Below are 25,495 nucleotides of genomic sequence, written 5' to 3'. Positions count from 1 at the left end.
TTTGAGTCTTTTCTTCATGGAGTTGCTTGGAAGAAGTCTTACTGGAAGGATTTTGTGTCCGTGCTGGGGAAATTCCACCTAACAGTGCACACAGGGTCTGGGGTTTCCACATCAAGTTTTGTTTTTGTTCTAACCACAAAGTTTGCAATTTGTGTGTCCTTCTTGAGACAGGAAGCTGATAGCAGAGGATTGCTTCATAGTTAGTCAATACAGTACATCTTGTGGGTGACTTTGAGGTGAGCCCTAAAGAGTTTTAACAGATTTATCCAACAGGTGGCCCCACTTCTGCCACTAATAAAGTAAAATAATCTTTTAATTTTACAGCTGTTCTTCAGTTGATGGGACATTTTTTAGGGCATGGTCAGAAGAGTATTTATTTAACTTCTCTTTAGGAGCATTTCAGTATCCTATAACACATTCTGCTGCTTTAGACATTCAGGATAGCCATTTGGATTTCTAATAGCCACATGATTCTTCAAGTGATGTCCCCATGGGTGCTCCACTACTGGTGTCAGGTCATTCCAGAGCCACAGATTGGTGTTTTTCATAGCAGTAGGCGGTTGGGCCACGCCTGTGCAGTAGGCAGCTTGTGGTGTTCGCGCCACGTGTGTGGCCCAACCCACTTCAGTTCTTTTGCTATTGTTCTTGGTTGCAGATGGAGCTCAGTTTCTCTCCTCAGCATTTCTAGTCAGATTAGAAAAAATCATTATAGTTAGTTTCTAGCTTTTTGTTATTCTTGTTATTGGTTCTTGTTTGTTTTCATTTAAAAAAAATTTGGGACACGGGTTGGGCTGCAACCTTTCCCTTCAGACTGCTTTCTTCTTGTTTTGCCTCAGTTACTCCATTGTATATACTTCTCCCTTTAAAAAAAAAAAAAAGATACAACAAAAACAAACACACACACACACACACACACACACACACACACACACACACACATTCCCCTCCCCCCCCAAAATATAAGAAGAGGCCGAGCCACCCTGGAGGCAACATGCCAGGCTCCCCCAGTATCAAGAAGTTCAATACTTGTCAGGACCGAATGCCAGTTACCAATGGCAATTTGTCATGCATTCAATGCCTGGACGATTTGCATGTCCCTCAGAAGTGCACTTGTTGCTGTAGCCTCACTTCAAGAATGTGACGAGACAGGGAGTTACGCTTTCACATGCCGCTTTTTGATAAGACGTTAAAACCTTCAGAGCCTCATGACTCCTCAGCCCAACCTGAGTCCTCTAAGACCCAGAAAATGTGAGCCAGTTCCCCAGTGGCAAAGTCAACAGCTAAATGGAAGGTTTCTTCAGCTCAGTCCCTTCCAGCCACTACATCTACTAGAGGTAGTGCAGGGAACAAACCCGGAACCTGCAGCACCAGTCACTCCTGTTGCACTTCTGACATGGAGCCTAAGTCCATCATTCACACTCATGGGCACTGTCTTATTCAACCTTATTGCCAGCTAAGGGAACCAGACAGAATGCCAGCTCCGACCAAGCCATAAGAATCTGGCAAATCTTGTGCACTGGCCAACGTGCAATCAAAATCTGGTGCACCAACCAAGACTATACACTAGGCACCAAACCTGGAACCGCTTTTTTTGCCAGCGGTACCCATGCCACCTCCACTGGCACTGCACTCAGCAGCACTGACTGATAACACAGCAACAGGGAGCCGCGCTGCACTGAGAGAGCTGGATTGCGGCACTTCTGTGCCGGCTGCTGCTGAGCCATCTCATTCCCCATGGCACCGTGTCTAGAGACCGATCACCATGATCTTCTTTAAGGGTTTTCCCTGGTTCACCAAGATCCCCGGCACTCTCGGCGCAGTAATTTTGAGGATGATCATAGGAGTGTTTGTTCCTCACAACACTCCTTTCCTACTTGCTCTCACTTGGCTTCAAACTGTCACAGATCACATTATTCACAATAACTTCAATGGTTTGCACACTGACCATACCCTCCACCATAGTATCCAGAGCAGTGGTCACCATGGGACCCCGGATGTCTACTCGGCACCATTCTATTGCCTCATCCACTCCAGTTAAAAGAACTCCTCCACCTTCACAAGCTCGTAGTCCTCCTAGTCACCAGATTATTGATGATGATGATGATTCTCACCACATCATCAATCTTCCTTTTCCCCAGATAAGGCAGTCATTCCCTTTGATCCATCTCCAGCAGACAATTTAAAGCAATTCCAGGAACTGTTCATACATGCAACTACTAGCCCGGAGGTATCTCTTCAGGAGGTACAGGAGAAACAACATTGTCTCTTAAATCTTCAGCCAACGTTGTATGCCAAAATCATGCTTCCTTATTGACGAGGCCAGAATTGAGGCCTCAAATGAGATCTGGCAGACCCTAGCTTCCACTCCCCCCACCAACAAGAGGGCTGACAAAGTATTTTGTCCCAGCCAACGGTATGGATTTTGTTCTCCCATCGTCAGCCGAACTCCCTTGTGGTGGATGCTGCCCTCCATCGGTCAAAGCTGCCATAATTTAAAGCCATGGCTCTTGACAGGGACCACAAACTACTGGGCCTATTCGGTCAGAAGATGTATTCCTCAGCCATGCTTCAAATCTGCATTGCCAGCTATTCCATCGTGTTGGTCAGTCACAGTTTTGATAACTACTCAAAACTCACAGAGTTAATGGAGCACAAGCATCTGATTCTCAAGTCCGTAATTCAAGAGAGCCACACTTTCACCCTCACGGCTCTCTAGTCTGCATTGGACATTGCCAACACTGCAGTTTGTGCTACTGTGACCTCCAGGCCTCCGGAATCCCAAGAGAACTTTAGGGCAAGGTCGAAGACCTGCACTTTGATAAGGACAAGCTCTATTCTGCTAAAACAGATGAGGTGCTACATACTAGCAAATATTCTTGTACAGCCTTACGCATGCTTGGCATGTACACTCCAGCTTACTACAGCAGGCGATATGCTCCATACCACTGGCAAAGAGACCTCGCTTACACTCAATCACAGCAGAGGGGGTTTGAATATGGTTGGTTGCTTTAGGCCAGGAGTGCAGAAAAAGCACCTTTCCAAGAGCCGCTCCTCAGCTCCACATTCTTCTAAACATCAGTTTTGAAGATTTGGTCAATGGTCTGCCTTACCTCTCCCCCGTACCAGTGCCTCAACAGGATATAAACCTTTTCTCCCACCATTTATACCCATTTTACTATCATTGGATTTACATTACAACAGATTGGTTGGATTTTGAGATCATGTGACAGGGATATGCTGTCCTCCTTCCCCCAACTTCTTGTCTACCCCGTCCTTTTTCAGGGACCCCTCTCATAAGCAGCTCCTATGGCAAGAATTTGATTGCCTACAACACATAAGAGCCATTGAGAGGGTTCCCAACGTATATGGTGACAGAAGATTCTATTCCAACTACAGGCAGTCCCCGGGTTACGTACAAGATAGGGACTATAGGTTTGTTCTTAAGTTGAATTTGTACGTAACTCGGAACTGGCTCCAGATTCAGCTGCTGCTGCTGAAACTGACATGGGACTGACTACAGGAAGCCCGAGGCAGAGTTGCTCTGTCCCCAGCTTCCTGGAATCAGACACTGATCAGTTTCAACAGCGGCTGAATCTGGAGCCTGGGACCGAACAGCTGGGGCGCTGCTGGGTAGGTCCCCCCAGGACCAACCCAGCAGCACCCCAGCTGCTCTACCCCAGGCGTCCACAACAAAAGCCTGGTCTGCTGGGGGGGGGAGGGCGCACTAGCTGTGCCCCCCCCCCCAGCAGACCAGGGAGACCCGGAGCAAAGCCGCGGAGGCGGCGGGGTCCCGCGCCTCCAAGGCTTTGCTCTGGGTGTCCCTGGTCCGCGGGGGGGGGGGTCCCCCCCCGCAGACCAGGGACACCCGGAGCAAAGCCGCAGAGGCAGCGGGGTCCTGCACCTCCAAGGCTTTGCTCCGGAGCAAAGGCCTTGCTCGGGGTGTCCCTGGTCTGCTGGGAGGGGTCCCCAGCAGACCAGGGACACCCGGAGCAGCTTTTCTCGCCCCGGAGGACGCGGTGGCGGGACCACTGCACATCTGGGTGGTCCCGCCACTTGCGAGTTCCGGGGCAAGAAAAGTCCCGTTCGTAAGTGCGGATCCGACGTAATTCGGGGACTGCCTGTACTTCCTCTAGTGCCTCACCCAGAAAAGAATGGTGGGTTGTAGATCTGTTCTGACCTGCTACAGATTAAACAGATGTGCAAACAACATTTCAGAATGATCGCTTTCACATCGATTATCCCAGCACTGGACAAAGGAGACTGGTTCACAGCCCTGGACCTACAAGATGCATAGTTTCATGCCACCACTCATCCCTTTCACAGACGATTTCTCTGATTTACAATACGTTCGGACAGTTTCAATACAGGGTCCTGCCATTTGGCCTATCTTTTCCCCCATGGTTTTCTTGATGACCTTCTCCACAGACGGGATGATTGTTTTTCTGTACTTGGACAACTGTCTGATAAAGGGTCCATCACGCTTAGACAGTCAATATGGTGCACATCATCAAATAACTTTGAGACATTAAGACTCTTGATAAACGAGCAAAAGTCCACATAGGTGCTGGAGTTTATAGGCTGTCAACTGGATTTGCTAACAGCTTGTGCCTGCTTACCATGTCAGCGTTTTCAGGCCACACAGGACCTTAACACCATAGTCTCGGTGAGTCCTACTGTGACAGTGCTCACCTGCCTGCAGCTTATGGGACATGGTCCAGCATGCTCGCCTGTACTTCTGTTGTCTTCAGTACTGGCTGTCTTTGGTCTACATCCCCTCCAAACATCATGTACGCAGGCTAGTTTCCTCCCTGCTCAACATCCTGGCCGCTCTCTGTTGGTAGATGATTCCCAACGACCTCCTTGCCAGGGTCTCCTTTCATCAAAGGCAATCTTCTTCCCAGATTACAACCTATGCCTCCCTTTTGGGATGGGTGCCCACTTCCAATACCACCTAGCTCAGGGCAGGTGATCCCCGCAGGAGTGCAGAGTCCATATCAACTTGTTAGAACTCAGCATGGCGTGGAACACTTGCATTCAATTTGTTCCGAGTGTGTGCAGCTACGCAGTCCACATTCTGACTGACAACATGATTACCATATTTTATATAAACCGACAGGGTGAGGCTCATTCCCATTCACTATGCACTGAGGCTATTAGATTATAGAATTGGTGCATCTGACACAATGTCACGTTCATAGGCTCATCTACTGAGTGTCAACAACACCACAGCTGTAACCCTTAGTTGATCATTGTAGATGGATCATGGATGGGATCGTCACCTTCACACCTTGTTTCTGTCTTTTGACAGTGGGGGTGTCCCGTAGATTTCTTTCACATCCCATCGTAATACAAAACGTTCCCAGTATTTCTCTCAAGTGGGCATAGGACTGAGGTCTTTGGGCGATGCATTCCTGGTAGCCTTCGTTATGCTTTCCCCCCAATTCCCCTCATTGCAAAGGTTCTCCACAAAATCAGAGTAGACAGAGCTTGAGTCATCCTGATAGCTCCCTCATGGTCCAGATAGTCCTCGTATCCATACCATCACCGAATGTCTCTCCTCTCTCCCTAGTCTTTCTTGGACCATCACAACTTCCTCTCTCAAAATGGGCACGATACTACATTCTCAACCCCAGTCTATTCACCTCACTGCATGGCTCCTGTCTGGTTCAGGGACTCTGAAGCATACTGCTCTGATCAGGTAAAAGAAGTCCTTTTACGGAGTAGATGTGAAACTACTCATGCTACTTACCTTTCTAAGTGGAGACATTTCTCTGCTTAGTGTGTTCAAAGGCAAATGGATCCCTGCTCAACACTAATCCATATCCTTCTCAACTACATTTTCAAGCTGAAAGCTATGGGCTTGTCCATCTGGTTGTTCAGGGTTCATCTCTCTGCAATTACTGCCTTCCATTCCCAGATAGAGTGTGAGGAAATGGAGAATCCCTCTGTCACAAGGAGGTTTCTTAAAGGTCTCCACAATTTAAATCCCCCATATAGACAGCCACTTACTAGTATGGGATTTGGACTTAGTTTTGGATTCACTGATTTGGCCTCCCTTCGAACCTCTGGCAACCTGCTCCCTCGCTCCTGCTCTCAATGAAGCATTCTTAGTCATAATTACATCTGCTCACCAGTCAGCGAGACTGGGGCACTGACAATAGAACTGCCTTATACAGTGCTCACAAAGAACAGTCACTTTACAATGGCACCCCTCCTTTCTGCCTCATCTTAATGAATCTGTCATGTTACGCACATTCTACCCAAAATCCCATGCCTCTCGCCAGGCGGCCATCCTTCACACACTGGACGTTCGAAGGACCCCTGCCTTTTACATTGGCAGGACTTCCCTAAATCACAGCACCTGTTTGTTTCCATCACAGACCATTCCAACAGTGTGTCATTTTCTGTCCTGCGTATTTTCAAGCTGATATCCTCTTGCATTACTTGCTGCTTCTCGCTACAGAACAAGACTCTCCCAGCTCTGCCCAGAGCACATTCCACCTGAGCTGTCTCCATGAGTTTCTTCAGGGCGTATCGCTGAAGACATTTATCAGGCAGCCACCTGGTCGTCTGCACACACCTTTGCGAGACATTTTGCCATCCCTCCACCACCCTCAGTAGCCACGGCAGTCCTTCTACTGCTGCCAATCAGTGACTCTGAAGCCCACCTTCCTATTCAATCACTGCTTTGTAGTCACCAATAGTGGAGCACCCATGGAAATATCACTCGAAGAAAGGGAAGTTACTCACCTCATGTAGTAATGATGGTTCTTTGAGATGTCTCCCCATGGGTGTTTCACTACCCATCATCCTCCCCTTTACTTCGGAGGATTTTACTTACTCTGGCATAGGCAAGGAGCTGAGGAGTGTCAGCCTGTGCACGTCACACACAAAGACATGAATGCTACGAGGCATCTACTGTGCATGTGTGGCCCAACCGGCTATATCTATGAAAAACTCCAATCTGCTGGGCCAGGACAACTTGACACCAATAGAGGAGCATCCCCGGGGGGTAGGGAGTGCACATCTCAAAGAACTGTCATTAGTTGCATGAGGTGAGTAACTTCCCTTTCTGTGTATTCTGGAACAACTATGTACAAGAAACCCACAGACTGTCTCACATATATCTTCATAGTAATCACCCAAAACACACCAAACAATCTATCTACAGCCAATTGGCTATCTACACTCATATCACTGGCTGAGATATACACCTTTACGTACACAAAACCATCTTCGCCAAACAAGGACACTCAACCAGAGACGCGTCAATCATCTCATGGAACAGGCATCCCAAACATCCCAAGATAACTTTGTTTCAGTTCAGAAATAAAACAAAAACCGTCCAGCCACACACCCTTAGTTGTCAACTTCCAACACTCTGGAATGCATATGATGTATTGTCAAAGTACAATTTGTGCTCTATGGAGGCCTATCCTGAAAGAAATCTTTCGTGAGCCAGTTCCTCTTTTCTTAAAACAATCCCTCAACTTGTCCAAGCTCCCCACAGACCCAGACCCACCCAATCAAAGCACCAAGTCTTGCTAGAACAGATACAAAACCTGCAGCCATTGCTACAGATAGTGACACTTCTCCCACAACACACTTTTCAACATTCATGTATCCTACTCATGGCTGTCTCATACACAAGCATGATCCAGCACTATAAACATACACAAGCATGTTTTCCATCTATGTAGGGGAAAACAATCACTTTAAATGAACTTGGGAAAATACAACAAACACCCTTTCACCTGTGAGTGAACACTTTTTTCACGAAGTAGTCACTCTGTATCTGAAATCTGCAAAATGCTGGGAACCTGGGAACTTAAATTCATAACTTTGCTAGATAGTAAAAATCATGGTCTTAAAGACACTGGATTTATGGCTTTTTACAACTATTCATAACCTTCTAACGCCCTGGTTTTTGTCCTGTGAATACAGGGGTAGTAATAGGTCATATCACATTGAATGGTCCCTTAGAAAAGTATTTCTTAACAACCAATTGGAAGACTAGTGCTGGTCCCCAAGCTCTCCCTGACACAATTTAGGAAAGCAGTAGGTCAGTGCCTGGTATAAAAAAGATTGAGTGACACTGCCTTAGAATATGTGTTAAGTACTTATGCTAAACTGTCTGTTCCATCTCATATTTAGTTGTGATGCTCAGAATACTTGTCAGAGCTGAAGAAGAGCTCTGTGTAGCTCAAAAGCTTGTCTCTCATGAACAGAAGTTGGTCTTATAAGATATTATCACGTCCACCTTGTCTTTTAATATTCTGGTATCAACATAACTATAAAAACACTACATATATGTACCTGATACATATGTTAAACTCTTAAGGCTTGTCTATGTGGACAGCTATTCCTTTCGTAAATCTGTGTGTGGATGCACTCTTTCCCAGAGTGGATTGATTTAAATCGCCTTGAATTACATCAATCCACCAGAAAAAAATCATTGATTTTAAATCAAATTTCCCACTGGTGCTGCTTCACATTTCTTAAACAATGGTGCAAATCTGATCACTAAAACATATTAATTTACAACTCGGGTATAGCATTTTACAACATCTAAGAGGTATACTCTGTGTAATTTTTTTTAGATAATTTCATTTTTATTCATTTAAAAATAGTGCATAATACTCATAATCTGTGTCAAGCTGCTGATGCAGCAGCAATACATTAGAAATGATGAGAACTAACACAATAGTACTTTCATTTTTATTAAACTAAATCTTTAATGTTACATAAATGTTTCAAATTTGCAATTGCATCAGTCACCTGAATTGCTGGCTAATGGCTGTCCTTCAATTTTCAAATTTTCAGATTTTATTAACTCAGACATTCCCAGAATACTAAATGTTCAGTGTCTTTAAAACTTCTACATCTAGCTCTCTCCTATTTGCTACTCACACTCTCATTTTGATTTATAAGCAGTAAGAGATTTCCAGTTTTTTCAACTCCCAGTTGATTTCTTAGATTTGAGTGAATAATGTCAAACAATGAAAATATTCTTTCTATGCCTATAGAGCAGGGGTTCTCAAAATTTGTGATACTGCCACCCCCCTCTAAGTTGCTCATGACCCCCTGGGGGGGTCAGGACCCACAGTTTGAGAAATGCAGCTATAGAGGAAACTGCTGCTATGAAAAGCTGGCTTAGCAATTGAAGGAGCTCTGTTTCGAGGTACCTGGCTAATAATTTCCACCAGTTAAGGGGAGTGACTTTGTTCAAAACATCATCAGTAACCGTGTGCTGATTAAATGGTTTTGCTCTAGTCCTAGAATTTATTATGAGTTGCATAACTGAGGAGTAATTTTGAGCCCATTCCAAGACAGCAGCTTCATCTTCAGAAATTAGGCACCTGCCTTTATATCTGGGATTTAGAAAGTTTGCAAGAAAATGAGGTGGAATCAGTGCTTGATCCAGTTCACTTCTTTATTGCATGCAGTAATTTCTCTGAAGTTTGTTTAAAGCTAGGGATAATAGGTTCCTCTTTAATCCAATATTAAATACTTTGGATGACAGCATTTTATCTATTTAATCACAAAGTTTTATGAGAATAGGCCAATTCTTAATAAACTGTGCGAAACAATGAACCCTAGAATTCCATTAATCTTTTTTTTGAGAGACAATTAGTTTGGATCCTCCTGCTCTCTTCAGTGAAACTGAAGCAACATGGTTATTACGGCAGTATTGTGTTACTTCAAGAACATTTTCTTTTATTCCTGGAGAAAACGTGCTTAAGTCTTTGGCTTATAATACATTAAATGGGAATTTCTGCCATATGTCATTAATGAGCATCCTTCTTTTTCTCTTCTAAGTATCTTCTCATCTTTGCCACATTTGAAGCATTATTTGTGACAAAACTGTGCATATAAAAGTTTTGGTCACTTTAATTGCAGCTTTCGTTGCCACTTCTTTTAAATGTAGTGTAGACGTTTCCCAATGTTTCTGAAAGATATGCAACCTAATTTTCTATTGTAAGACAGGCAAATATTACTGGATCATTGTGTACATTGCTCCACCCATCAAAGCTTAAACTGTTATATTTTCCCTTAGTATTTCTTGCACACTGTTCAACTTCATTCTCATACACTGTTTCTGGCGAACTTTTACCACTGTCTGTTGTACCAGCTGGAGTGTAGCCTGGTTGTAAAGGCTCAACCATGTCAATGAAGGTGTTTATTGTTAATACCATGAAAAAGAGAATTTGTGACATAAATAAACTGAGTCTTTTTATCTATTATGTGATGTGGGTATTTGCTGGTCCTTGCAACCAACTCACCCGTAGGATTTTTACTGCATGATTGAAATCTTTTGCTTGCTAATTATACTTTATTTAGTTGTAGCACTCTTGTTAAAAGTATCAACAGATGATTCTGAAGTTGTTGTAGTTAGTTTACATGCCTGCTTGAATGGGATCCTGAAACAAAACTCAACTATTACTTTGAATAGTCATTCTTCTCAGTTCTTCTCGTTATGTTGTTCAGTTAATCATTTACCATTTTTTTCAGCAAGAATGCTGATCCATATCTGAATTGCCAAAAAAATCTAGACTCGCTGCGCCTAGAGTGCACTTTTAAGCTGGCTCCCAAGTGTACTGTCTACTGTTTCCCCTTGCCCTGTGGTGTTGGTGAAAGGAAGCAGTGCCCGGAGTTGGGGGCAAGGGTGTCAGGCAGCTCTGCAGAAGTTGCGTTACATGGGGACTAGGCTTGAAAGCCAGCTCCCTATGTGTACCTGCCCCCCTCTCCTGCACTGCTGCCTTTGCATGAGAGGTGGAAGTGTGGGTGGGAGCGGGAGGCAGCTTTTAAACCAGCTCCCAGTGAGCACTGGCTCCCGCCTCACCTCCCTGTTGCCTCTGTGGGAGGCAATGGGGGTGGATGCATGAAGTGGCTCCATGGAGCTGGCTCCCCACATGCACCAGCTTCCACCTCTCAGCCTCCCCCTGCCACCTCTCATACAGTATCAGTCGGTGAAGGGGTGGCTGTATATGACCAAGACCGTTAACTGATGAGTCCAGGCTCATTGGCTAAACATGTTCTCAATTACACAGTTACATCCCTATTTATGACATCAACATTGTGGTCATAATGTTCCAAAATAAGGAGCATGTATTATGTATTACAAAATAAGAAAATTATGCTTAGTGGTAACTGACAACTCTAGATTACTGCAGCTTTCTTATCTGTGGTAAAATTCTAGCTATGCCTTAAGGGTCCTGCACTTCTGGCTGATAGTGTTTGCTTCAGAGGCTTTCTGTAACCATCCAAACAGCCTCTTTCCCTTTATTAGAGGCAAGAGTCACAGCTTACTGAAGTGACGAGGAGTCCTGTTGCACCTGATAGACTAACAGATTTATTGGAGCATAAGCTTTCGTGGGCAAAAACCCACTTCATCAGGGTTAGTCTATAAGGTGTCACAGGAATCCTTGTCGCTTTTGCAGATTCATACTAATATGGCTACCCCTCCGATACTTGATAGCCTAGTGAGTAATCCTAATCATAAACTAGTTCTCAGTTTGGAGCAGAATCACTGCCGTAGTCCTGGTCTCCCCTCTCACAGGGAAACTCTGTGGTGGCATTGGGAGGGTTGGGGGGAACCCGGCCTGCCCACTACTCCTGGTTCCAGCCCAGAGACCTGAAGATAGGGGCAACAGACAGTGTGTCCTCTTTTCCCAGTCTGGCAGCTTCTTCCCTGGGAACTTCCCCATATGATCCCTCCCAGTACCTTTCCTCTGGTACATGAGCAAGACAGTCTTGCTCCACCACGGCATTCTGCCTCGCTTGCAATCCTCACCCACAGCAATTTTTATTCTCAGATCTTGTGCTGCTGCCCACGCTGCAGGGAGAACTTTTTTGGGTTGGGGGCCACTGACCCACAGAAAAATCAGTCGGGGGCCATATGCAAGTGAAAAACAAAGAAACCCAAACAATCCTTCACTGACATGGCCCCCAACTGAAGAGAGAGACACTCCCCACATTCTCCTCACACACTGGAGTCTTGGAGGGCCCAAGCTAGTAGATTTTGTGTGCTCCAGCCCCATGGGAGAATGGCAGGAGGTTGGAGCACTAGCGCAGGCTCCCCAATGCTTCAGGGGGCCAAATTTGAGCCCTACGTATTAGGTTCCCCATCCCTATTTTCAGGGCTTGCCGAGTGGCGGCGAGCCCTGCTCGCCAGCCGTGCAATTCTGCATTCTGCGCTTGTGCAGATTCTTCTGTGCACGTGCAGATCACTCTGCACCGGCTCTTCCAGGGCGAGTAGATTACATTGTTTGAGCCCTGCCTATTTTAATTAAACACCAGCAGGCCTTTATGGACTGCAGGTGCTCTTATTAGCCTGCTACTTCTGGCAAACTCTTAATTGGCCCTAGGTACCTGCCTGATTGTGCTGCACTAGGCTTGATCCTGGTTACTCAGGGAAGAGGAAACTGTTTATCTAGAGCCCAGCACATCTGCCTTCCATTAGAGTGCATCAGCCATCTGGTCTGGGTCTGTCACACACCATGTATTTGGGTGACATTCTAACCCTAGTTAACTAATTAAGCAAGCCATAAGGATTAGCTCAGATATTCTAGAAACATCCAACACATCAAACAGTTTTGGACTTTGCTTGTCAAATAACACTTATAATAAAAGGCATAGAGTCTTAAGAATGATGCATTGCAAAGTGAATTATTAAGTTACTCACTAGTTGATCTTCTTAGCCATATCTGCATCTTCATCTACATTTTCTCCCAATGAGCAGTTTTCCTTAAGATGTTTCATTCTTGCAGCTAGGCCCTGTATCATCATCTTGCACTGCTTACACTTGACACATTTCCCTCCTTCTCTCTCCCCCTCCTTCCCCCCCGGGAACAAATTTCTTCAAAATATTCCCAGATAGGTTCTGGGCATAAAAAATAAACTATGAGCGTACACTTAAGTTTGCAGATGACACCAGGCTGAGAGGGGTTGCAAGTGCTATGGAGGATAGAGTCATAATTCAAAATGATCTGGACAAACTAGAGAAATGGTCTGAGGAAAATAGGATGAAGTTTAATAAGGAGAAATGCAAAGCGCTCCTCTTAGGAAGGAACAATCTGTTTCACACATACAGAATGGGAAATGATTGTCTAGGAAGGAGTCCTGAAGAAAGAGATCTAGGGGGTCATAATGGACCACAAGCTAAATATGAGTCAACAGTGTGACACGGTTGGGGGAAAAAAAGCCAACATGATTCTGGGCTGCATTAACAGGACTGTTGTTAGCAAGACAGGAGACCTCATTCTTCTGCTCTACTCTGCGCTGATTATGTCCAGTTCTGAGCATCACATTTCAAAAAAGATGTGGAAAAAAGGAGAAGTTCTGGAAAAGAGCGACAAAAATGATTAAAGGTCTTAAAAACAGCTATGAGGGAAGACTGATGGAACTGGGCTTGTTTAGTTTAGAAAAGAGAAGACGGGGGGAGAGTGAACGACACAACATAATAGCTGTTTTCAAGTATCTAAAAGGGTGTTACAAGGAGGAGAGAGGAAAAATTGTTCTCCTTGACTTCTGATGATAGCACAAGAAGCAATGGACGAAACTTGCAGCAAAAGAGGTTTAGGTTGGAAATTAGTAAAAACTTCCTATCAGAGTGATGAAACACAGGAATAAAGTGCCTACGGAGGTTGTGGAATCTTCGTCACTGGAGCAGGTTGGATAGACATCTATCAGGGATGATCTAGAGCTGTGGTCAACAACCAGTAGATCTCAGGGGCTCCAAGAGTAGCTCTTGAGCCCTCTCTTAACTGCACACTGCGCAGTACATTTACATTAGATTTCCTCATTTGAGGAGCAGCTACTCACCGAGCAACAACACAGGTGAGTAGCTGCGAAGAATGGTGGGAGTTGGGAGGTTGAGAGGGCTGAAACACTCCAGCAAACTGACTGTGGCTTTCAGCTGAAAGTGGCTGCCCCGCGCTCCCGCTGATCGGCAGCTTCTCCTCTGCGCCTGCCCACATGGAGCTTGGTGCACCCTGGCTGAGCGCCATGGCCAACTGGCTGGGCAGCCACTTCTCTTCCCTCCAGCCCGGCTGCCCTGCGCTCAGCCCAGGGAGGCTGCGTCTAGCTCCAGCTGTGCTGGAGCAAGCTTCCCAGGCTGAGCGCAGGATCACAGATGCCCATCTGATGGACTGTATACAACTAGCAATCTCAGACTACAACCCAGACTTCAAGACACTGGCAGATACTGTTCAGTCACAGGTGTCACACTGAGACTTTGTTATTGGAAGAAAAAATATATAATTATCAATACTTGATTTTAGATTTACAAAATAGCAGAGAACAAAATGTATAATTGTAAATGCTTCATTTGACATTTAAATAGCATGAATTAAAAACAGACCATTTATTTCATAACTATAAACATGTGATTTTAATTTTATACATCACATAATTTAAAAATAAACTGTTTAATGGAGTGTATAAGGGCTGGGGATAGCAAGTGATGGACAGGAGAATAGAGTGGGCGGGGCTTCAAGGAAGGGGCGGGGCAGTAGATCTTCGCCTGTTCTGAGACTTAAAAAGTGTTCTTGGGTTTAAAAAGGTTGGAGACCACTGATCTAGACGGTGCTTGGTTCTGCTGTAAGGGCAGGGTACTGGACTTGATGATCTCTTGCAGTCCTTTCCAGTTCTAGTATTTTATGATTCTATGACTAGAGGCATTCATTCATTTTATGAAACGGTAAGTATATGTGTAGCATGTTTGTAATGAAATGTAATTGTAACTATTATTTTTAAGTGATAAATTTAGAATTTTATTAATTTTAAAGGGATAAATAATCTAATTTAAATAAATTATCTGATTTTTTTTTTAATAATTGAATTTTATCCATCATGTTCTCTCCAGAATAAGAGTATCTGCATGTGGAGAAAATAAGGAATAGTTAATTTGACTTAAGTGGCAAATGGAAATGAGTTGACTTTTTATGGAGAAACTTAACAATTAAGAATTGCTGTTTATGTTGACCTCTTTATTGTTGTAGATATAGTGATCACTTCTTCTTTTCATAGCAGTCTAGATTTGTCTGAATTGGCAAAAGCAGCTAAGAAGAAGCTTCAGTCTGTAAGTAAAACTTCTACTTAACCTCTGCTATGTCATGTCTAACTAATAACATGGCAAACTTCTGTACTTTATCTCCCCAGTTATTACTGACTTCATAATGCAGCATGCTTTTCATTGGTTCTGGCATATACAAATATCACTTCCATGCTAACTGATACATTCAAAGGGAAACCTGGAAGGAGAGTGAAAAGGCAAAGAGGGGGAAATTTTTAAAAATGCAGTATTTACTGGTGGATAGGAGACTAAGTTTAATTGTGCCTTGTTTAGAAAAGGCTGCAAGGGAAGATCTCTGTGATTCTACCTCTCATTGATAATGTTATCTCAAACTAATTATCTTTAATTGTATATTATTTCCTGTCATCATGGGTTCCATATGTGCACTGGATGCTCAAATATTATTTTATTTGCCTGTAACTTTTTAAAAAGTAAGAATAGCTGCATTAGTGTTTGCCTGGTGCAGTTGCCTTTAATACTAGCTTATCTAGTATAGGTATGTAATAGTGTAGTTGGTTAACCAATTAACTGATAAGCTAAAGCTTATTGGTTAATGCTATAGACTACATGCATTTCTCCCCTCCTTCCCCTTTGTCATTACATTTTTTAGCAGGCTGGCCAGCATTCCGGCTGAATCCTGATTTGCAACGGGTGCAGGACCTAACCCCTGCTGCATCTCTGCATTTAAAGTGTAGTAGAAACCGGGCAGGCAGGCAGCCCAGCTCAGTTCTGACTTGTGCCGGGTCTAGGAGCTCAGACTCTACCCCTAGACAGGAGCTGTTGCCACTCCATACTGCTGCCTCTTTATCAGAGGCAACATCACAGGGTGACAGGCAGCCGATCTGCAAGGGAAGCTGGTTTTTAAACTGGCTCCCAGTGCACACCAGCTCCTGCCTGGCACTCTGCGCTGCTGCCGCTGATACAGAGGCAGCAGCACGGAGTGGCAGGGGGCTCCTTGGGAGTGAGGTGCACTGGCTGCTCGCCCCACCCCCAGGGACTATAGAATAGTCAACTAACAAATAAGAATTCATGAGGTTACTCAACTGTTCAATTAACAGATATTTAACATCCCTAATCTAGTATCTTTAAAATACTGCCCAAACCAAATTCTTGCGTAAGACAAGTCGATAATATATTTCACCTGGTCCTAATACCATCCATGTTCTCTCTAAAGAGAGAATTTTCAATTATTTTAGTCTGACTTCTATGCAGGGGATGAAAGATTAGTAAACTGGGGAAGAATAACTTTTGTAGCATCCTTTTATGCAGTAATATGGTGTTTCCTGCAAATATTATCGTGATGGCAGTGAAACTTTTCATTAAATTGGGCGGTAAGTCTGGAGAAAAAAATTCAGTATAGGAAAACAAGAATTTCAGCTGAACACAAATCCTCCAAAATTGAACCCTATCTCCACCAAAAACCCACTCTGTTAGCAGGTATTACAACCCTGTAAGTCCATGGTGTCCAACACACATGCCACATGTGGCTATTTGGCTGTTTGAGTGTAGCTAGCTGGCTTGAATAATTAAAGTAGCTATTGCTTCAGAACTGGTTGGACACCACGGCTGTAAGTAGATGTACTCTTGATACCTTACTGTAGCTGCTGTTAACTTCACCCTGGACATAAAGGTTGGGAGTTTCTCTGGCTAGAGAAAGTTTTGGGCCAAACAGCCCTGGGGACCGTGCTGGGAGCTGCCATACCTGGAAGAGGTGGGTGATTTGGGCAGTGATTTATTACTTTTTTTGTAAATGAAATCAGATCCCAGGAAAGATGTTAAGTTATCCCTGCCTATTTGTCTTATATTGAGGACGGGAAGTAGGGCTGCATTCAGTCATGCACTTTTACAGTTTTTAATTTGCAGTTTATATTACTGGCCATTGTGAAAATCCCAGGGTCTCCTACCTGAATAAAACTACAGGTTGGAGGGTGCCAGACCATGAGGGTCCAGACCTGACTGGTCCTGGACAAAGGAGTTTGATGCTCCCCCCCCCCTTCCCCAGACCTCTCTTGGTCTGGCAGTCTCCCTGCTGGGCTCCTCTTCTTAGCTACCCGGCACTGCTGGCTCTGTTCCCCTGGCTGTAGCAACCCTGAGAGCTCCTGCAGCTCACCAGCTTTATTGCCCGATGAGTCCTGGGAGCTCCAGCAGCCCTGCTGGTTTTGTAACTCTGGGAACTCCGGCAGCCTTGCCCTGCTTGGCTGTGAGCTCCGCAGCCCTACAGGTTCTGCTGCCCCACTGGTCCCGCCACCCAGCTCTGCTCCACGCCGCTGGCAGTCTCTGCCCCTGGAATGTTGCCAGACCAGAGTGTCGTGGACCACAGAGGTTCAACCTGTACTGGTATAACCCTGACATTTTGGTTTATATAATTGTTGCTCTCTCAGCAAGTTCCTCATTCCTAATATAAGCATCTCTCTTGAACTGTTCATGTTAGGAATAAATTCTTGAACAAATCATCGCTACATAAGCCTGCTCTGCTCACTTAATCATAGAAATACCTCCTTTTCTCCTCCCCTAGGATATTATTGGAGGGGCAGGGACTCTTACAAGGTCGGAGGGGGAAGTCAGTTTTTTTTATCTGTACTGACCAGTTGTAGAACAGGATTGATCTGTTTAGATCCAGCACTGGCCCTGCTTTGGAGATTGAATACCAAAGATTCACTATATAGCTGTTAACCAATTCATTCTTCCTGGACTGCAAAAGTACCAGATTACCTCTGGAGTACAGACATGCAACCTGCTTTCTGCAGCATAAGAGATTTGGTGGGGGGAGCTAATTTCTTGTTACCTAATCCTTAATCACTTCTTCTCATATTTTCAGTTAAGTAACCATTTGTTTGAAGAACTTGCCATGGACGTATATGATGAAGTTGACAGGAGGGAAACAGATGCAGGTAAATGATGCTTTTTGGAATATACTTGTAGTTAAAACTTGAAATGCAGTATTACGCATAACTTGTTAATTCAACTAACTGGTGTGGGCAGAGTAATTTTTATGTTGAGGAATTGATTGGCACATAGATTCTACTACATAGAATGAGTGTTCAGTTTTATTTTGGGTTATAAAATATGTTTTCCTAATTATTTTGCTGAGTGAAGAATTCTCAGAAAAAGCAGTTGCTTTGACTTTGGTTATCTTTAGTGTTGAAATGGTAATCTCTTGAGCTAGTTTAATGAGTAGATTGTTCATAAAGTTGCTCTGTCTCTGTCTCTATTTTTTCTAAATAGTTTGGCTTGCTACTCAGAACCACAGTACACTGGTAACTGAGACAACACTTGTCCCTTTTCTTCCTGTAAATCCTGAATATTCCTCAACACGGAATCAGGTAAGTTATCTTGTTTGTGAGTGTTACAAAAGCATTTTATTAACATAAAGAGTTCAGATTTTTTTTTTACGTTATTAAACTGAGGGGAAAGGGACACTTCATTTGAAGTGTGCTCCATTTAGGAAATTAAAAGAATTTCATATTATATGTGTCCCAGTTCTTTAGTTTTACAATTATATTTTCCTAATTTTAAAAGAAGTATTCCTCTGCCTTATTTGAATCTTTCATAAAGCAGGGAAAACAATAATCAATGTATCGTAAAGGGAGAATGATGAAACTGAAACAAAAAGTAGGGGAAAATAGAGGCACTGTTTCCCTAATCTTTCTATTACAATAATCTTGGGGGGGGGGGGGGTGATTAAGCAGATGGTGCCGTCAGTGTACTTTAAGAAACTCAGTATATTCATGTTTAATACAAAAAGTTCACTATTGTAAACACCTTTGTATTGCTAGTAGGTAGTCTTTGTATGCAATTTTTTTATAAAAATGAATGTTTGCAGGGTATTTTTAAAACCCTGAGAATGGGGTTATAATATAAACACACAGATTTGTTTATGGTTCATAAACAGTGTTGCTATGCATTTGTTTTGTCGTGAAATTGCTATGCACTCTGTATAACTCTTTGTATCATCTTCTATATTTTAGGGAAGACAGAAACTAGCTCGGTTTAATGCCCATGAATTTGCTACACTAGTTATAGATATTCTGAGTGATGCCAAAAAAAGACAGCAAGGGAATCCTGTCACTGGCTCTAAAGGTGAATATATTTTTGACTAATTATCTGACCTTCTGTATTTGAATTGGTATACTTGTAATTTCAGTGACAACATTATGAAGTACCTCGTGTGGCTTGATCACTTTTTGAAATGAATAAACATATTAAAGTCATCACTATAAAACAATGTGTGTATGATCTGATGGATGAAAAGAGGCCATTAGTGTTTGCTGATGACAGCACATTTGAGATCAAGAGTAATGTTTAATTATAGAAAATTTGAATATTAATGGTGATATTTCTTACAAAGTGGACTTGAAATATGCACATAATCCAGAAGTGTTCTTTCTGATGGAATAGAAGAGCAGACAGAGGCATTTCCAAAGTGGCTTTCTAAATCTTTGTAGAGCAGAAGTTCTGCAACTATCTAACATTTATGACTAGTAATCAGGAAAGTGCTAGTGTTCTAGGGGATATAGACTCTTATCTAAACTGGGGACTCTGCTGTGCTTGCAAACTTGCTAAGTGTTAGGTTTCCTGCACAGGCTCACTTTTTATGCCATTTGAACATATCTGTAGAATTCACTCATGTCAAGGAATACAAATAATTAAAACGGCAATCAAAAAGTAAGGACACAGCTGTAGTTCCAATACTAGAGATATGAAACAAATAATTAAATACAATAATACCTCTCTCAAGAGATATCTAAAGATCTTATCTTATTATTCAATTTCCTTGTATTGTCCATCTGAATAATGAAGTGTATGTGCTGGCAATTTTATTATATTTTGTATTTCACTGTATGAAAAGTGTTAAATAGGCTGGTAAAAATTAATTCACCTTAGTTACTTAAAGTTTCCTAATACTTTAATGGGATCAAAGAAATAAAATTGGAGACTACATACTAGCTTTCATTGTAGATTTGGCTGTTCTTGGCTGATATAATCCAGTCACTCTAGATGGTGCTATCAGAATATTTTTTTTCTATTAGAAAGGAGATTTTTTTTTTGTCCTAACATTTCTTTTCATATGTTCTTTTGGTCTGATTGATGTTCTCTTCTGATATTAATTAATAAACTAAATCAATTTTGCATACAAATCCTAAATTTAACTCATTTTTGTTACAGACAATGTGGAACTGATTTTGAAAGCTATCACCAGCCAGCATAGTAGTGAGAGTCAAGATAATGACCAGCCAGATTATGACAGTGTTGCGTCCGATGAAGATATAGACCTGGAAGCAAATGCAGCAAGAGCAAACAGAAAGAAGGTAGGTTTATTAAACTCCTTTCTAGCAAATACTTATGTACGTGCTTCCATTGAAATCAGTTGATGAACTCATGTAGTGAAGTTAAACACATGTGCAAGTGTTCCTGGGATTAGGCACTCAGTGATTATTTCAACTCTGTCACAGCTGCTTCCTACATTATAAATCACTATGCAGGATCAGAAATATAACTTTAAACATTTGTAACTAAAGTATTAATAAAACATTTATAAAAAATGAGCGCCACAGAGAATTTATTTTATTTGGAGACAAACTATGGACCCAGTTGCACAAATACAAAAGCACTAGGGCAGTTTATGTTGTTATGTCACTTGATTCCTTTCATCAGAATATCTCAGAATATTTTTCATTAAGTTTCTTCTACTTATCAATGAAATAACAAATACAGGTCGATAAATGAATGCTGAGAAGTGAAATAATTCCTGAAAATAATGCAATAGGGTAGAGAACAGGGAATTGAATGTAAGAATCCTGGCTCTGTCATTTGCTCTAACCCATAAATTAATGTGACTACTAAGGACCAGAATATCAAATACTTGTTCATGCTCACTTACAAAAATCTTTATTAAACACCATCCATTTTTTGATTGAAATTACAAGGCTAATATTATTGGATATAATGAACTAAGAATTCATTGAAACCATATTTCTTCTGAGATGATCTGTAGCTTCAGTTGTATAAAGTGTGCTATTAGTTTGTTAATTTCCTCAGTAACTTATGTAAAGAAGTGTGGTGTTTGTTTATTTTATTTGTAGAGCCTGGATTCAGACTTGTCAGATGGATCAATCACAGCCCAAGAATATATGCAAGTTAAAAATGCTTTGGTGGCTTCTGAGGTAAAGATACAGCAGTTAATGAAAGTGAACATCAACTTGAGTGATGAACTGAGAATCATGCAGAAAAAGGTAACAAGTATAGTAACTTAAGCAAAATTAAAATCCTATAGCCAACTGGGTTTATTTTTATGTAAATACAAGATAAAGGACCATGTGTGAAGACCAGTTAAACTATTTTGACAAGTCAGAACTAGTTTGGAGTTGATGTGATGAAAATGAATGTCCACGAAGTGTAAACTCTTAATGTTTTATTTCTTGTGAAAGGTGTTATTGGGAACTTTGTAGTTCAACCTCATTGATATTTCCTCATTTCTAAATCATTTATTTTAGAAACCCCTTATTTAGTTCCATTGTCTTGTTTCCAAATGAGCAATTGTTTGAGGCTTTGGAAACCGCTCCTAGCAGAAAGTGTACCTTCTGCTTTTTGTTGGGTTTTTTTTATTCCAATAATAATAATGGCTAGTGAATATCAGTAGAAGATTGAAATGGCTCTCCAAGTTGGAAGGAGAAGAGAAATTTAAAAATACCATGGCCTCAATATTTTTGTATAAAGCAGTCACAGTTGTTTTCCTGTCCCCATTTTAGATCTGAGGAAGTATAATTCACAATGGATTGTGGATCAAAGGGAACTTAAGTACAAATCTGCCATCTCTATGTTTAGTAGAACAGCTCTTTTAAAACTTCAACACTGGCTTTGGTTGATGAGGATAAAAGGTGTAGTGTTTAGAACATGTTAAGTTATGTGCTTGTATGCTTTTTAAAAGTCTGTCTTGCTAGCAAGACTACTTTAGTATATGTTAAAAGTATACCTATGTCAAGGTAGTCAGGCTACCAAACCTTCAAATCCTAATATAGATGTCAGCACTGTGTCCCTACAAGCCAGTAACAAATATAATACATCACATGCTTGCAAATTAGTTGTCTTAGAACTAGTTATTGCTTGCATGCTAAGGTATCTTCTAGGCTTTCAGAAAACAAGACAGCTTTAATGGATGATCATCACTAGAGTGACTGGAAGCGAAGGTGCAAAAAATTCATTGCTGGAGAAGAAAATAGAATTGCTGAAAATTTTTAAGACCGACAAGATCAGGGGTTCTCAAACTTCATTGCACCATGACTCCCTTCTGACAACAGAAATTACTACATGACCCCAGGAGAGCCTGAGTTCACCTAAGCCCCACTGTTCTGTGCTGGGTGTGTGTGTGTGGGGAGGGGGGCAAATGCAAGGATTTGAGCCTCAGGTTGGGGGCCTATCCAACCCAGGCAGTGGGGCTTGGACTTGGGACTTCAGTCCTAAGCCACAGCAAGTCTAACACCAGCCATGGTGTCACCTTTAAAATATAGTCATGACTAGGCATGTAAAATCCTGTTTAATTTAGATAACCAGTTAAACATGATGTTTAACCAGTTAACTGATCAAATAGTGAGGTGGGAAGTCTGTGCCTGGACTGGAGCAGCCCCTACGGGTTAACTGTAACTGGTAAGCCTCACCCATCAAGTATGTAATGAGTTAACCCTTCACATCCCTAATCACAACCCACTTTCGAGTCCTGACCTACAGTTTTGAGCCCTGCTGCACTAGATTGTCATGGTGGATTCTCTATAGGGTATCAGTTACCGATACTAAAAAGTTACTAGGATTCTATAATTTAACTAGGTTCAGCCAAAATTCAGATAGGTATGAGGTAGGATCCAGTACGCAAAACATAGCTGTGTTCTTTTTAGTGGGTCAGTGTACATGTGAATTTCTTATCAAAACCTGTCACTGATTGCTTAGTCTCAGTGTATGTGTGTATACATCATGATTAACCGGTTAACTAATTAAACAGTATTTTACATGTATGCACTGACAGAAAGCATTTAGGTACAGGCTTTATATATATGTGATCTGCACTGCCCCTTATCCTGTATATGTTTGCCATGCTCTCTGGGGAAAATCCTGTCGTCTTTATCAGGAAGGGATTCCATTAATTGACATAACCAGTTCCCCTTGAAGTTGTGCAGTTTTAGAAACAGCATGTAAATTGTAACTACAATATTCTATAATTAAGAGAAAATCAGCCAAGAGATCCTGTCAAACTACTGTACTGGAGATAACTTTTGTAAGGTACCTCGAGTTATATTAATGAGGACTGGGAAGATTGTCCTCCCTGTTTTTTCTAGGGTCCTGAATGATGCCACTGTGCAGTGCTGCATCTTTCAAGGGCCTGAAGTGTTTGTGGCCTCTCCGACAGTGTAATTTGTGGCTTGAAAATATCTTCAGCTTTATCCCTAACCTGATAAACTGAGTAATTGGGAGATTTCAAATATAACTGTCCAGGTTGCTCTCTCCCAAGGCAGGTAACAGAAGATGCAGAACATATCTGTGTACCTTAAGAGGGTAGTTGTATGTATGTGTTTGCTTTTGAGACCTCTGTTGGAACCCAACATTTGTAGAGGACTGTAAGTATAGTATATTTAGTATATTGATGCAGCATAGTGGGAGGACCCAGACCCAGAGCCAGATACTCCTTTGTAGCAGAACTTGTCCTGATGCAGGACATAGCGTCAAAGAACCAGTGATGAGGATCCAGTGATATGTAGAACAGTGATGGGGTTGTTCTAACTTATGTCACTGGCATAGGGTCCTTAGTGACTCCTGAACCAATGACAGCTAAGTGCAGCAAAGCTCATAAGAGCCACACTGGGGAAGACCAAACATCCATCTAGTCTGGTATTCTGTTTTCCGACTGTGGCCAATGTCAGCTGTCCCAGAGGGAATGAAGAGATAATCATCAAGTGATTCCCCCCCCCCCCGGTCACCCATTCCCCAGCGTCTGACAAACAGAGGTTAGGGATGCCACCTCCACCGTACCCTCAACTCTAAGGGGAAGGGGGAAGAGATGGCATAGTACCTAGCTGCAGTAGCTTTAGGCAACAAGAAGTTGCCCTATGATATTGGAGTTTTCTGCTGGCCATTTGTGGTCAGAATCACAGGCCACATCTATACTTACCCACAGAACAATGCTCCAGAGATTGATCTGATGTTCAGTTTAGAGGGTCTTACTTATCTACTAGATTGAACGCTGAGGGTGACCCTGTCAGAGCCTGTACTCCTGCCCCTCGCAAAGAGCAAGGGAAGTTGATGGGAGATTTTCTCTCATTGACCTCCCAGTGTGGGCACAGTGCCAAAATTCAGATCAAGGTACATTGACTCCAGCTATGCAATTAACATAGCTGGAGTTGTGTATCTTAATTTGAACATATCCCCTGGTATAGATTTTGCCCAAATGCTTTGCAGCACCTGAGTGGAGCCAGACCTTATTTTAGAATATGACCCTTTAGTCTCTTAATTGGCATAGCTTTATTTGATTTTTAGGCAAGATTAAATATGTAAGCTAAAAGTTATCTGTCCTGTATTGTCTTGTAGCATTAGATGTATCTGAGCTTTCACACTTGAATTATTTGAAAAAAATGCTAATTAAAGATGAGGCTTTATTGACTGTATGTCACTTATGGAAGGGTTCTCTCTAGATCACATGAAAACCCTTATAAATGAATGGGTGTTATGAAAAATGGATGACTTTCTGACATGCATTTGTTTGTCATCTTAAATCTTAACAGTAGAGGAGAATTTGGACGGTGGTGGTGAATTGATCTGATATGAAATAGAAGAACAGCAGCGGATAGCTGAAATTATACTGTACCAGGTTTATAAAATATGTGGTGGAAAATAAAGAGAAAAAGAGAGTGTGCAGCGTGGACCTGCTTGATTTTATTAAAATGTCAGATTTTTAAGAAGTAATATTGCTCTTTGACGATCCTTAAATCTTAACACACAATACATGGTATGAAAGATTGCACAGTTGGGAAAGCCAGTATTTAAAATGGAAATCAGGATGCCAATCAGAATCTTCACTAACGAGTTCTGAACAGTGTCAGACCCACTACCTAGCATTGACTAGCTTATTTGAAGGTTTACATGACACAAGGCAAAATGCAAGTAAACACTGAATATTGTGACTCCTAATTGAAAGTCCATCAGCTGTCTGAAACAGTATTCTCCATATATTTGAAAAGATATACATAATAATTAAATATTTGCAGTTTTCTTCATGATGTGTTAATATAGCAAACTTATTCTGAGGCTTTCTTGTATAACAACATTTAAATTGCTACCTTTTTTCACCTACCCACTGATGTTCTTTGTAGGCTGTGCACTTGCATGGCTACCCAGGAGAGATTCAGGTAGGGCCCAGCTGGTTAGTTGAGTGCC

The 25,495-nt window shown here is 42.2% G+C and overlaps 1 protein-coding gene across 9 annotated transcripts in view; it reads left to right on the top strand.

Annotated features, from left to right (window-relative positions):
- GIT2 (GIT ArfGAP 2) overlaps positions 1 to 25,495 on the top strand; it is a 69,219-nt gene that overhangs the window by 16,586 nt on the left and 27,138 nt on the right. For 7 of the 9 annotated variants that reach the window (XM_075898851.2, XM_075898850.2, XM_075898846.2 and 4 more), the window contains exons 9-14: positions 15,031 to 15,082; positions 17,895 to 17,967; positions 18,302 to 18,399; positions 19,045 to 19,156; positions 20,243 to 20,385; positions 21,160 to 21,309. In XM_075898851.2, coding sequence (XP_075754966.1) covers positions 15,031 to 15,082; positions 17,895 to 17,967; positions 18,302 to 18,399; positions 19,045 to 19,156; positions 20,243 to 20,385; positions 21,160 to 21,309 — 628 coding nt within the window. The remainder of the gene's footprint in view (positions 1 to 15,030; positions 15,083 to 17,894; positions 17,968 to 18,301; positions 18,400 to 19,044; positions 19,157 to 20,242; positions 20,386 to 21,159; positions 21,310 to 25,495) is intronic. The other 2 variants (XM_075898845.2, XM_075898854.2) reach the window with 1 other exon arrangement.

This window comes from Pelodiscus sinensis, chromosome Z (assembly GCF_052426305.1).
Source record: "Pelodiscus sinensis isolate ZL-2025 chromosome Z, ASM5242630v1, whole genome shotgun sequence".
In the NCBI taxonomy this organism is placed as follows: domain Eukaryota; kingdom Metazoa; phylum Chordata; order Testudines; family Trionychidae; genus Pelodiscus; species Pelodiscus sinensis.
This window is presented reverse-complemented; position numbering and strand designations above follow the sequence as displayed.